Source organism: Strix aluco, chromosome 2 (assembly GCF_031877795.1).
Source record: "Strix aluco isolate bStrAlu1 chromosome 2, bStrAlu1.hap1, whole genome shotgun sequence".
In the NCBI taxonomy this organism is placed as follows: domain Eukaryota; kingdom Metazoa; phylum Chordata; class Aves; order Strigiformes; family Strigidae; genus Strix; species Strix aluco.
In genome coordinates, this window is record NC_133932.1 from 108559894 (window position 1) to 108574282 (window position 14389).

Genomic DNA, 14389 nt, shown 5'->3' on the forward strand with positions numbered 1-14389 from the left:
ATGTCTTCTTGTGAAGACTAAAGGTGAAAAAGTTGTACCCACAATTGAAGGAAAAGGAACACAAAAAACTTGCTGGCTATAAAAAAATTCTGACTCTTGTTAATAAGAGCTCATGACAGCCAATAGAGCTTTCTTACTTAAATCATTTTGGATAAATTAACAAGATGAAAGGAAATGTAACGTAAAAATCACAGAACTGTGTACACTATAGAAGGGACACATGAAGGTTATACAGTCCAGAGCCTTCTGACTGCTCAGGGCCTTGTCCAACCCAGTTTTGAGCATTTCCAATAACTGAGTTCTCACTACCATTGGACAACCTACGCCAGTGTTCAATCACCCACACAGTTAAAATTTTTCTTGATATCCAATCAGAATTTCCCAAGGTACAATTTGCAGCTGTTGCCTCTCACCTCAGCCCTGTGCACCTTCAAGAAAAGTTGGGCTCCCTCCCCCATTAAGTTGTTGCAGATGGTGGTAAGATACCCCCCACACCCCCAGACTTCTCTTCTAAAGGATGAACAAACACAGTTCTCAGCCTCTACCCAGACGACATTTGCTTCAACCCCTGAGCATCTTGGTGTCCTTCACTCCAGGATATCAATGTCAGATTTTACAAGTTAGTCATCTGACAGTAGAGAAGTCCTTCTCAAGAAAGGACTTACACAGCTAAGTGATTACCCAATTAGCTCTTAAAAAACCAGAACAGTATTCTGCTGCTAACAGTACTAAATGTTGTAGAAGGCTCTGAAAGTGTCATGCTACCCTCTGTTTAATTTACACTTGACCACTGACAATCACTATGAGGCTTCTATTCTACTTAGTATTTTTGGATCACACCAAATCAATTACTGGATTAAGCTGGAAATAGTTTATTGGGTAAAAAAAATATGATGAAAGTGAGGTTTTATACAGACAGCCTACTTAGTATCATGGATCCAGGCATTCCCTTTCAGTTACTGGCTATGGTTATTTGTTAGTAGTCCACATAGAATTATCAGGTCATTCAACTTTCTTCCTCTGATACATTACAAAAACACTCAAATATGACTTTCCATACAAACAACTTCTCTAAGTGTTGTAAGAATGTGATATAGTAATAGAGTATTAGGAGAAATTCGGGTAACTAATGAACAGTGATGTATAATAAATTAATCTGTATAGTCAAATGTGGTGTACCACATGGAAAAGTCTGAATCCTCCCCTTAATCTTTAGGGCAGACCTTTGGATATTAACCTTTTCCCTGAAATGGGAATGAACTTATGGATATTGTTGTTGGTTGGTTTTTTTTACTACTGCATAGAAAGGGCAACTCAGCTGGTCAGACCAACCCTATTCCTAGTGATCTCTTCCATTTTTTTAAGGAAAGAATTCAAAATGGACAGTAAGTTAAAATAGTTCAGTGCCTCTGCATTTGCTACAGCTCTGAGTTCGCCAGATGTCTGAGCAGGTACTCCAGTATATTAAGATCTGATGTTTGAAACTGCTCTACAGATTTAATCTGAAATACATTTCTTCAGCTCTTAACTTCGATTATAGGGACACTACTGATTTGATTATAAATCACTTTAAGAGCCCAGTGTGAAAGAAGTACATATTTCACATACTCCCTAGTGGCCACAACCTTTGAGAAATCACTATGTTAATTTGGATCTATACATAAAGAACTTATATCTAGACCAGTTAAACACATACACACTTTACAAAAATCAATTTCTGCTAACATATTTGAAAAACCATGAACTCCCTGGATAGAAATAGCAAACTGAATCTGCTAAACAGGCCAACAGTTGTACTACATGCTTCTGTCACATATGAGGAAAAAAGGCTATTCAGATTTTTGCAGTACTATTGCATAAAATTACCTCAAATTAAAAGGAAAACACACGCACATTTAAGCTATTAATGAGCATACTTTTGAGTCATCATTTATGCTCCTACTGTAAAAAGTATTCTAACACAACATTAAGTACATATCATTGTAAACAGAGGTCAAATCTTACCTCTTCCTGTATCCCACTGGTAGTAGTTAGTTTACTTCCATCAGTAACTGTTATAATTATTGCTGGCTCCAGAAAAAAGGGGTTTCGTCCCTAAGGAAAAAAAAAAACAATTTCATTTAAAATGCTGTAACAAATTCATATGCTTCTGTTCAGTCATTAAGTGGCCACTGATACCCACTGACAAAACAATGAGGCCTGAGGTATTTCTTCTCATGTACTATATAGTACAATGCTATGTGTTTCCAAGTCTTTTTGCAGTTAGGCCATCTAAAGCTAGACACAATATATCTGTATTCAATAAATGCATACAAAAACATGGCAAAAACTGTTAACACAGGACTTCAAGAACAATGTGTACTGCAGTATTCTGACAAACTAGCAGCTGTTTAGAGGAGCAACTGTCTCTTCAAACCAGAGATACTTCCAACCAGAGATACTTCCAATTCCCCCTACTCCAGGGTTGATTCTATGCATTATTTAATTACTGTGTGACAAACTAAAGCATTTGCATAGCACCTTGTGATCATGATCTCCAGGTTAAGAACTAACACTCTATGTATTAAGGAAAACTCTGGCATGAATAGTATCAAAGTGGTTCAACCATGCACACAAAACTTACTTCACAAATATTTGAAAAATAGAAAAACTTTCTATATGAATTATTTTAAGACACAAACATACACAACGCAAGACATTCTGTGATCCTACAAAGACATTCAACTAGCCTAGCTGTAACAAAACCAACTTGGTTTGCTATTGGCACTTCTTTTTCAGGAGGGACAGAAGTCTCCTAGCATACCAGCAGTAGGAAAAAGAGGATCCCGAAGTGATCCATGCACATGTCAACTCCAAGCCCAGGTAGCACATTCCACTCTAGCTAGGGTTAAAGATGTACTGGATAAAAGTCATCACAAGATTTTGTTTGTCCTACTCTCCTATTGCCAAACTTGAGGACCAATTTTTCTTCTTCAGAAAACAAGAAAAATACAACTAGACCTACAGCCTAGTTCTGCTTATAAAGACAAACTATCTCATGAATTCTTACAAATTACTCTAAAAATATGGAGAGAGAACTAATAGGTTCTAAGAGAAAGACCTTTTAAATTCATTTTTTTAGAACCCATTTCACATACAGGATCACCTACTGATTGTGTGCTTAGAACACAAATAGCACCTAACAATCTGAAATATATTTGGTGAAGGGTGTCCAGTTTGAAGTGGCAACACCACATTTACAGTGATCAATTTACTATATACCAACAAAATTTTAAAAGATATTTACTCAATATTTTCTCAAACCTTAGTGAAAATTCTAGAATTTTCTTATAAAATAGCATACCATTACTACAGACAAAAAAAATATGCAAAAATAAAACAGTGAAGATCAATCTCTCCCATGAAAAGTAAACTAGTTCATAATCCAATTTAAACAATTACTCAAAAGAATTTAAGGACTCTCAAAATACACTCAATTTTAATTAAAATAATTTCCTAAGAATATTTAGCTGTATTTAATTCTGAAGAACAGTTATGGTATGTTATTTTGCCAACTAACAGTTAACCACAACTGCAAAACATCAGTTGGAAGCTAATTATGTTGCACTGAAATAATACTGAAAGCAGGGTTTCTTATTAGAGGAAAAGAATTATTACTCTCATGAATACTGAACATAAAAGTACTTTAATCCTAATGCTAATATTTATTGAAAAAATAAACTGACAATAGATAAAAATAACAAGATTTTAGATTTAGAATGTCATAAGCAATGTTCTTTAGGTCAGTATTCTGGTCCAGATATTATTCAAATACTTATATTTGAAATATAAGTATTAAAAATTCAGTCACTGACAACCCCTATTATCCAGATATCCTCATTATCTGAAACACTTTTGTGTACCTCAACTATAATCTTTCTCAATTTTAACCCTCTAAAATTTAAGCCTTAAATGAAAACACTTTGGGCTCAGAATTATTATGAAATTATAAGGAAGGAAACAAGAGATTCTAAGCTTGAGCCCCCCCACCCCCAAATGTCTGAGGGAGAAATTACTTCATCTTCAGTCTTTTATAATTTCACAAGTATTTTACCTGTACCGTGGATCATCACCTACTAACTATCTACTCATATAACAACATATTTACAAAAGCAAGAATTTCTTTTTACCAGAACAAGAACTACATTCATTTGTAGCCAGAGTAACAACTGATTTGAGAATCTCTGACCCCAAAACCAAAGAAACTCGCATTTCCACATGTATCATCTACAGGATAACTGTGGTAACTAGCACTGCACTGTTGCAGAATACTTCACACCTGTTTAAGTAATAAAGGGAAGTTTTCCCCTCGAAATCTCTTCTTCACTAGATAAATATGAAAACACAGTAATCTTGAGTTCATCAACTCATCAACACAGCTATAAATATTATCCTTTCTAGAAAGAATTTATGAATCAAGTTACAGAGTACACAATTCACCACTGAGTTAGAGAAGTGAACAGAGCTGAGTTCACTTAGCTGCATTTAGGTTCACAGTTCCATGCAATTTAGAAACATAAGTATCTACATTCCACCTAAAGGAGCATAAACAGAATGTATCAAGGAAGAATTTCAGATAAAATGCCTATCATTGAGGTTTACTATTTTTGACTAAAAATTTCTATGCCATTAATTCTTAAAGAACACCACTGACTCTTCTGACCTCAATCCTCACTGTAGCTGTATGAAGGCATACAAAACCAGTACTAAGTCAGGTATTCCTGTTAAAAAAGCCAAACAAAAAACTCGTATTTATATAAGCTCTCAAAACTCAGAGATGCAGCAAATTTGGCAAAATGAAATTCCAGAAGACTTACACTTACCAATTTTAACTGCAGCAGTTTTGTCAAGTCCTGTTTTAGAACTTTAATCTAATGAATCTAATTCTATGATAATCAAATTATTTTCTATTGCTCTTCCTTTAGAAATATACTATTAAAAGAAAACACTGTGAATTTTCACATCTTAAAAATACCATGTTCTTCAAAAATACATAGCAACACCATTGACTGAATGTATAGGAAATCAATTTAGCACAGCCCAATTATTTTAGTTAGGCAGTGAAACAGTGAGTGACAGAGCATACATTACCAGCTCTTCAGCAGCTTACAGGTATGCTGAAATGCACTGGAAATCAGCTCAGCATACCAAGGTGTAGACAGTAAGCCTGCTTACAACTTACTCTGACAACTAACTATCACCACGAGGTTTTGCTCATTTCAAAAGCAAAAATAATCCAGCAACTAATTTTAGTATCATTTTACATTCCCACACAGGAAAGTGAAAGATAGAAAGTGTTAAACCCTGTGTTCTTAAAGTAGGGTAAAGATCAACTTGGCCTCAGTACCAATACGTCGGGAAACATAAGGGCATCACTCACAATTTAAGCTAGCATTATATAGGTCTATTCTAACAAGCATACAAAGACACTTCTGTTCTTGTATTATCTGTTTTCAGACAGATTATAACCACTAATAGTGGATAAACATTTTAAAGTCTAGAAACTCAACTGCTATATATAAACTGTGGCACTTTTGAGTCCCAATTTACTACTCAAGCAACATAAATTGAAACTCAGGCTACAGTAAATTGAAAAGTATTTTCAAGCTTTATTTTAAATTCTTGTTTTTAAATAGATTTGCTTATAAACAAGTATTTTGGAAAAACTAAATATTACTTATTTTTCCAGCTGAAAATTCAGTGGCAACTAGCTCCCACGGAGACTTCTGCTAATTGCTCATGTAGACAAATTGGCTCATTTGGTATCCTTTTCAGTCTAAAGAGCTGCTAGAGTAATCTGACTGCAAATTCTTTTCAATAATACCCCTTTCCCTCTGAAGGTTCCTAGCAGTGGTGAAAAAATTACTAAGGAAGAAGCACCTAAGGTTTTAATGGCTGATCATCCTGTTCAACCACCAAGTACTGTAATGTGGTACAAGAGGGTTTTTTCATTCACCCACAATCTGCATTTTCAAGGACAGATGTGCACACCAAGAGGACGAAAAAAACCTACACACCTCTTTTAAAAAGAAAGCTATTTAAAAATCAGCATTAATACCAGGGCAATCTTGCAAGCTTGCTAGGCTAAAAAGAAACAAGCTGGAGATTCAAAGCCTTAAAACTTAAAAATTTATCTGTTACAGAACACACATTCTTTTGAACAATTGGACAGCTTCACGACTACTTGTTCCAAATCACAAAGCAACTCAGTTGCATTGGTTGCCATTTCTTCAGTCTCCAGCTGAAGTAGTTCTGTGCTCAGATAATACAAAACAAATCCAGAGCTGTGAGCACCACTGAGCTTGCCTGATGCTCTCCAAGGGAGCCTCAGAGCCAGAACTGTATCAAATTACCAAGACACATTATAGTCTGGTTAAGACTCTCAAAACTAAGGATTCACTTTCGTAGGTAAGTTTAGCAACGATTCTCAACATGACTAATTCATGGATTTTTTTTTTCTTCGAAGTGTACAGGTAAAGCAATTCAAGAGCTACTGTGACCTTTAGATGTGCAAGTGTACAATATTATACATGTAGTAAGAGAAAATTAAGACTACTGTTATCTCAATGCACACATTTAAATATTACTTTCAGAGTCAGAAGTGTTGAAAAACTTAAGAAATAGCTGAGGTAGAAACATGACCAAAAAATGCCAAGTCAGAGACTAAAAATGACATATTCAACAAGAAACTACTATAAAAAGAAATAAGTATTTAGTAGTACAAAAGCTTCATGCCCAAGAAAGGCTAGAAGTTGAAAATAAATGTAAACTGAAATAAAGTGCATATTTTTAACAGAACACATTACTAATCACTGGAAAAAAATTTCAGATCATGATCAAATGTCTAAAATGTACGTGCTCATTTCAGTAAATCACAACATTTAACATAAGTTGTATTGCACATCCATCATACATTATATTATCTCAGCTGAGCCTTTTTATTTTCAGAAGTATCAGCCCTAACTACCTGTAAATTTAGTCATCTGACCAGGAACAGAAGTGCACTATCAGTTTTTTCAATGCAATCGGGTTTTTTAGAATTTAAAAGGTCAAGATTCTCATAAATGCTCATGAGACTCTGTGAGCAACCATTGTTCAAAAACAATAGTTTAAAATGAAATCTAAAAGTCAGAATGACAGCAAAATTATTAGCTTTAAAGCTATTTTTTTTAAAAAAACTGATAACAGCTTTAAAATACCAAAACACTGAGCTTGAATTTCAACAAACTAAAACAGATGGTCCAAACCCATCATAGTTTTCACTTACTTTCCGTATTTTGGGATCTCCAGTTACACTTTAGCAAAATCACAAAATGTCTAAAACATTGATTTAACATTTATTAGAGACTCTCTCCTTCACTGCTCAAGACAGAACACTATCAGTCAAGTACACAGAGGTATTTAACAGCTGCTCTATGTTCTGATAGTCAGCTACATAAGAACTGTAGCATCTTGTGCAACTTAATTGTCCCACTCACATTTTCAGCAACTTTAACTATTTTCTACTATCCCTGCAGAACCAATCAATATAGTTGAAGACCTATAAAATCAATTGTATTTTATGCATTCACACAATTGTTTCCTGAGTCACAAACATAGTTGAATACACTGACATCATAGTAGTATTTTAGTGAATTCACAATTGGCAGTATAACTTCACAAAAACTACATTTTCAAATGTATGTAAACAGGCACCATAATCACACACATATATGTACACACTATAGTACTCAGGAATTAATATGCTTTCTATTTCAGTAGATTAGTAAATTCTTTCCTACTACTTGATAAACAGCAAAATGTCTTTACGTGGAAGCTTTCCTAGATGAAGCTATGCTGCATATCACCTAATTAATACTTAACACAAACACATGATGAAACTCTGTGATCTGCCAGAACACAAGGAAGAATATCCTGAGGAGGGGGTAAAGAGCAAGGGCAGTCAGGTTCTACCAGAACATTTGCTTTGATAAATCTGACTTCTCACAGGATATGCCACAAAACTCCATGATTCTCTGGACAGACTGAAAGCTACAGCATCTCTGAACTGCATCATGGTGTTATCCAAGTGTCTGAACCTGCATGATAAAAACAGCTTTGAAATCATATGTATTTGTTATGGCTGGTTTCGAACAGAAACTGACTCCATGAATGGGAACCACCTAAGTGTCAGAGAGACTTCTGTGATTTCAGCCTGAATGAGTAAGAGCTGAAAAACCTACTGAAATTCTGTACAGGATTAAGATCTCTGACAAACCAGGCTTCATGCACAAAGTTGCTAACTCATCTCTGGTTTGCTGTCCATAAGATTTTTATATATTCCCTTGATGCCATTGATTATTCAATAGAGAATTCAGTTTTCCAGTGGTAGCAATTCTGTCTTACTAGTAGATGATTGGATATTTGTACAGCAGATGTATTTCAAGATCACGTTCAGAAGCCTCAGAAAAGTTCAATGAAAGCTACACTAACCAGTTTGACGTTTACACAGGATATGTGTGTTCTGAAGTCTGTTATGAAGTTTTCAAGTCATAAAAGAAATTTTAATATAAAGCAGAAATCTCCCTTGATGCCTGATTAATGGCAAAGATAGATAGCAGATCAGTCACAGATTAGAATCTTATGAAACAACCTAATGAAACACACTATTCCAGGAATACCAAGAAGAAATGCTCTTGTGTTTTTCTGAAAGGGCTGCAGGACAGCATGGGGGTTCTTACTATTAACTCTAGTCCATGAACATCCACGCTACAAACTCTGTCATAACACTGAAACCTTTTAGCTCTCCCTGCAGTACCCAGAACAGGACATTGTTCTACCTGCCCTTCATGCTAGACAGCTGGGAATACTACCTCACCTGCAAAGACAGGGTTCAGGAAGAACACAGGTCAATTAATCACCTGTTAAAGGTAATTTGAAAGAGCCTCTTACTACAACCAAAAGAAGAGAGCTCTACATCTTAAGGGAAAAATGACTGCTGTAAGAAATTCAGATGATCATAGCAGGTTTTAAAAGCTTGAAGCATAGTCCTCCATAGTCCCAAGAACCATAATGATCTAGTTCCTCTGTATATGAAACAATATACACACACAGGGTGGGTAAAACCCCAAATCTCAACTGCGGGATAAAGAAGCAAGTTTGACAAATGCTGAAGGAGTCTTGACTAAGCCCATGACAGTAACTATGCACTGTGAAAACACCAACTCTCAACACCACCCCGACTCCCACAAATTAAGACTCACATGGGTTTTGGTGTAGTTTTACCCCCATAAAAGGGACTTTTATAAATTGATATTTGGCCAAAACAGCATATCAGAGTTTCTCACCTACATAAACTTCTATTTTTACTTTGTAATTGGAAAACTAGCCAGCAGAGGGGGCACAAGTTAATAAAATCTACCCTTGTATGAGGTGATTGAGTAACAAGGAGATAAACGTGAGGCATGCTCTGTTTGAATACTATCTCAAAATACACAGAAACAGGTAAATACTTCTTTTCCAAAACTGTGTCTACCTAAAAAAACCCTAAATCACTGTATAAGCACAAACAACGAGTAATCAGTCACTGAATCCTAATCTGTTGATCTAACTTGATGTTTAATCCAACAATTAACTCACCATTTCTGACACCAGGGACAGCACATACTATCATTCCACTTCTTCCTTTTTTGCTGCCAATTACCCACCTTTTTGGAAGGCTCAGCCACAAACCTTCAACTGTACTACACATACACACTCCCTTTTATTTTGAAGCCAAATAATAGTATTCTATCTCAAATTATTTTAACTTTTGGCAAAGACCTAAAAACAGAGTTTTAAGAAAGTCTACTAGAATGTATCAAGGTCTATTCCATGCTTCCATTAACTCACCGTCTTTTCCCCCAAGGAAATGGGAAATGCTGTTTAAGCAGTCATGATTTCTCCTGCATTCATTCACACCCTGAAAGTCAGGGTATCAATGGCAACCATTTCACAGTAAGGATGGCTACCAAAAAGGACCTTTCCTCCATGAGATGAGGAAATTCCAAAACCTAAATTCAGCTATGTACACCTGTCCTTCCCTATGGGCTACAGCAAGGTTATTATAGGCAAAGTAATTTTTCATGTCCTAGACAATTCTTTAGTTAACAACATTACAAATACCTAAGAGTTACTACAATGCCCAAGACATGCACTAATCACAGTTTATTATTTGGAATCTCTATGGAGGATTACACGGTAGTTACATGGCTTTTGCTTCATCCCTTACTGGCACTACAGATTAGCAATAGATAAAATTATTTTTGCACACGCAGTTAGGACACTGATTTGGTGGTACCACTGAAGCTTCCTATATTTCAGGTGACTGGAACAAATGAGTGGCAGGTTTAAAGAAAAAAAAAGTAGTAACAATTAGAAAAAGGTTTCCAAAGGAGAATACAAGTGCAACAGCAGATTCTTTCTAAAGCGAGCCAGAAATTAAATTCCTCAGCACACCCATTACAAAATGTAAGAATGAAGGGAGCATTCTTGAAACAATCACTGTCTCCATAACATAGGCTACCTAAGTTCCATTTAAGAAAATGAAATTTAAGGTATTTAGGAAAATAAATGGGATGAAAAAAGTAATATGCTCCTAAGCATTTTTTTTTTAAATATTTTTTAAAAATAACCATTTGTGGCTTCAATTAACTACTGAAGCTTCAAACACATGCCATCTTATATCTGTCCTGCCCAGTCTGGAAGTCCAACAGCAAAAATCAAAGACCCAGGAAGATATCACTTCTATAAAAATACTACAGAGATAAAACAGCTATCCAAATTGCACAAGAGACACCAAACCCTTTGTCAAAAAAAAACAAAAAAACAAAACAAAAAACAAACATAGAAATATATTTAAGCATATCAGCTGCTTGCTTTGCCTGAGCTTGCAAGTTTGTGTTCTATAGGCAATGATTTCATTGCATATCCATCTTGAAATGTGTAACAAAAAAATTCTCTGTACTTAGTATCATTTTTATAGATGCTCATAACTTTACACATTCTGGGTTTCAAAGTCTGGCACTGAATGTACTGCTTAAAGACCATTTAATTGCACAACTTCGTTTTGGAATTCCACTCAAAAAGTTTGTGCTAAGAACAAAACAGAAACTAACAGCAAGAAGAGCAAAAAAGCAACCCAAAGCAGCCTGAAAAGGAGATTCAATGCAAGGAATGATCATTTTGGAATACAAAATTTCCATATTGAATAAGTGTATTTGTGAAAACAGAAGGGATGTGTTTCAAGGGAGCATTTTTAGACTAAGTTTATACTGAACAATAAAGGAGTGATGAATACATGGTAGGATCTACTAAGACATCAAACTTAAAATCTCAAGATACACTGATGTCTTCGTGTGCCTAAATCACAGAGTTCCCAACATTACTAAGTCACAGTTTCAGAAATGCCAGTTTAGTATAAAGGTTTGTCCTGTTTCTTTCATCTAAGAACAAATTTAATTGAGTTCTAAATAACATATTATATAAGTGATAACTTCTTGATGAACTTCTAAGTGCTCCAATTTAGATGAGGTCCTTGGTAAGTTTCAAAAACAATTCAGTCCTTGAATCTTTGACAATTATGTGACATTCTCCCCATTCTGGAAAAAAAAAAAAAAAAACCACAACACAGTATGGAATTCACATATAGTGAATTCCAGAAAGTAACTGAACAGTGAAGAATAGCATTGAAATGAAGGACAAAAAGCCACTGATATTTGAAACATGTAAGCACTGATGTGTCAGACACATGATAATCCCCAAAAAGGAAGAACTTTAACTTTTCCTTACATTAAAATAATCTAAACATATCAGCAGCAAAGCAACCATGATCACAGTTTGTACCTTATTTTTAAGGTAATGGAAACTGTCACTTAAAAAAAAGATGCACATTATCAGTTAGTTACAGATTAGTAAATGAATCACTACTGGAATAATCTGAAACTGGATAAACCAACCAATAAATCCTGGTGGTTTCCAAAGTTATTTGACTGAATATAGCAAATGCAAGCTGCTAAAAATAGGTTATATTTGACCTTTTATAAACTTTTAAAAAAGCTAAAATAACCATCCATACCAAACATAACTTTAAAGTCAGCCCCTAAGAATCTGGGTTTAAAGATGATTTTGGTCATATTTCCTAAAAATATTTCTGAATGTTTTATTCTAAAAATAACTGACCTTGTCAAGCCCTGGATCAAGTCCCTAATTACTTCAGCCTTTCTGCTTCACAGCAATGACTTTACATAGCTGGTCCCGGCTCGATCAGTGCAATTCACAGTGCTAAGCCAGGCCTCTGTTCTCCATATACTAGAGAAGGGTAATGAATCTCATAGTTGCCAGCACATTGAGTAGGTAAAATGCAAAAAAACAACCCAAAAAAAAACCCACCCAAGGGGAAAAGCCAGAGAGTTGTATACAAAATTCTCCCCACCTTTTTGGGGGTTATCACTGAAAGTAGCTTATTGACTCATGAACATAAGGCAGTTCTGAATAACTGCCCCAGAACTCCCACACAACTCCTTTCTGGAGTTTATCACTACTACAGAAGGAGAAACTTAGCTGTTTTAAAACAGACTCTGAAGCACTACAGTTCACAGTCCAGCTTACCAAGGATCTGAATCAATCACTGATTTATTTTACTATGTGAAGTCACACTCACAACTTGAAGCAAGTTTGGCACAACTATGAGCACATGAGAGGCCATTTAGTTCATGAGCAGAGCAGACAGCTAGGCTGGATATGTCTTACATATCGATGCATACAATTAAGTCAGCATTCTGGGATTCAAAGCCTTGGAGTGGGGGGTGGGCAGCATATTGGTGCAAAAAAAAAAAAAAGAAGAGATGGCCACTTTTCATTCATATTCTGTATGCTGAGCATCAAAAAAGAATGTCAGTGCCCTAAATTGATTTCAGTGACAAATATTCTGGATTTGTTCAATGTAGCTTTTTGGCTCAAGGAGATATTGACAAAATGCACACTGTATTCGGGTAATTTATCCTCAACATTATTACTGGATGAAATCAGATTAGCACCCTGCTCTCCACAAGCAGTAGCAGTTACATGTATATAAAGTAAAGAAAATGGGAGTGGCTATACTGAGCAGACACCAAATGTGATTATTCGGTAAAAGTTTCCTGGCCAAGTCAACAAGAACATATTAAGCATTATTTTCAATACATATGTCCCTGAATCACTGTCAAAGCCCCGTACTAGAGACCTCAGCCACACCACAGTTCCTACTAGATCAGTCTTCCAAAAGACCTCAGATATTAAAGCCATAGAACTGCTAAGACATAATCAACACTTATTTATCTGCTATTCTAGTTATCTACCACTGCAGTGCTGCAAGACCCACCACTTACCACCCATATTAGAGTAACTAGAGTAGGACCAGATTTTGACAAATCCTCTCGTTCTCTCATACAACCAGAACTCTTATCTATTCAGTGTCCCAATCATAATCATTCAAGGTTCCTGACTAAGGTTAGTATCATATCTTGCAGTGAGCAACTTCTTACCTATTTTAATTCAGCTATAGGCGCTAACCTAGTTTCCCCGCTGAAAAAATTTAGGCTTAAATCTATAGTGGACTGTAGATTTATGTAAGCTAAGAAAATCAATGAACTGAGGCAAAGGCACTATCTCTAGAATGAAAACAACGGGTGCTTAGATAACAGATACTTGATTTCTCATTCATGTAAGACTGAAATTGCCTATAAAATACATCCTTGAAAAATCTAGTCCATTAGGGGCTAACTTTACCATACCAGAGTGATTAAATACATCCCTTAGGTTTTTTTTTTTAAATAAAATACACAGGCAATAATAAAGAACCTGAAATCCTGTTTGCTGTAAATATTCAGTATTATAATAGTAACAATGTGTTGATACATAGAAAATACTTCATGAGCATGTGATATACTTTGTAGACATCACAGAAAAGTACATGATCATCAGAAATCTCTTATGGCTCACAGGCTAGTTCACTTTAGAAAAAAAAATCAAGAATTTTTAATACATATGATTTATCCTAAATACACATATAGCCATTATGTCCTATCTGCAGTATTAATTTTTCTTTAAATGAGACTGCTCTACACTTTGGACAATTAAAATGGGCACTATAATCACACAATGCAAACTGGACATTAGATTAAAGAGTTCTGTATTAGCTAGATACTAACGCTCACAAATTATATGGAATTCCAATCTGCTGCATAAACAACAGGTGAAAACAACTTGAAAAAAGGGCCAGACATGATGCTAAAAATCATAATACATTAAGTGGGAGATGCAGATATGGGAATGTTCTATGAACTAAAAGACT

General features: G+C 35.3%; 1 protein-coding gene across 3 annotated transcripts in view; it reads right to left on the reverse strand.

Moving 5' to 3' along the window:
* INTS6 (integrator complex subunit 6) overlaps positions 1-14389 on the reverse strand; it is a 45968-nt gene that overhangs the window by 23314 nt on the left and 8265 nt on the right. For all 3 annotated transcript variants that reach the window (XM_074815757.1, XM_074815756.1, XM_074815754.1), the window contains one exon: positions 2005-2094. In XM_074815757.1, coding sequence (XP_074671858.1) covers positions 2005-2094 — 90 coding nt within the window. The remainder of the gene's footprint in view (positions 1-2004; positions 2095-14389) is intronic.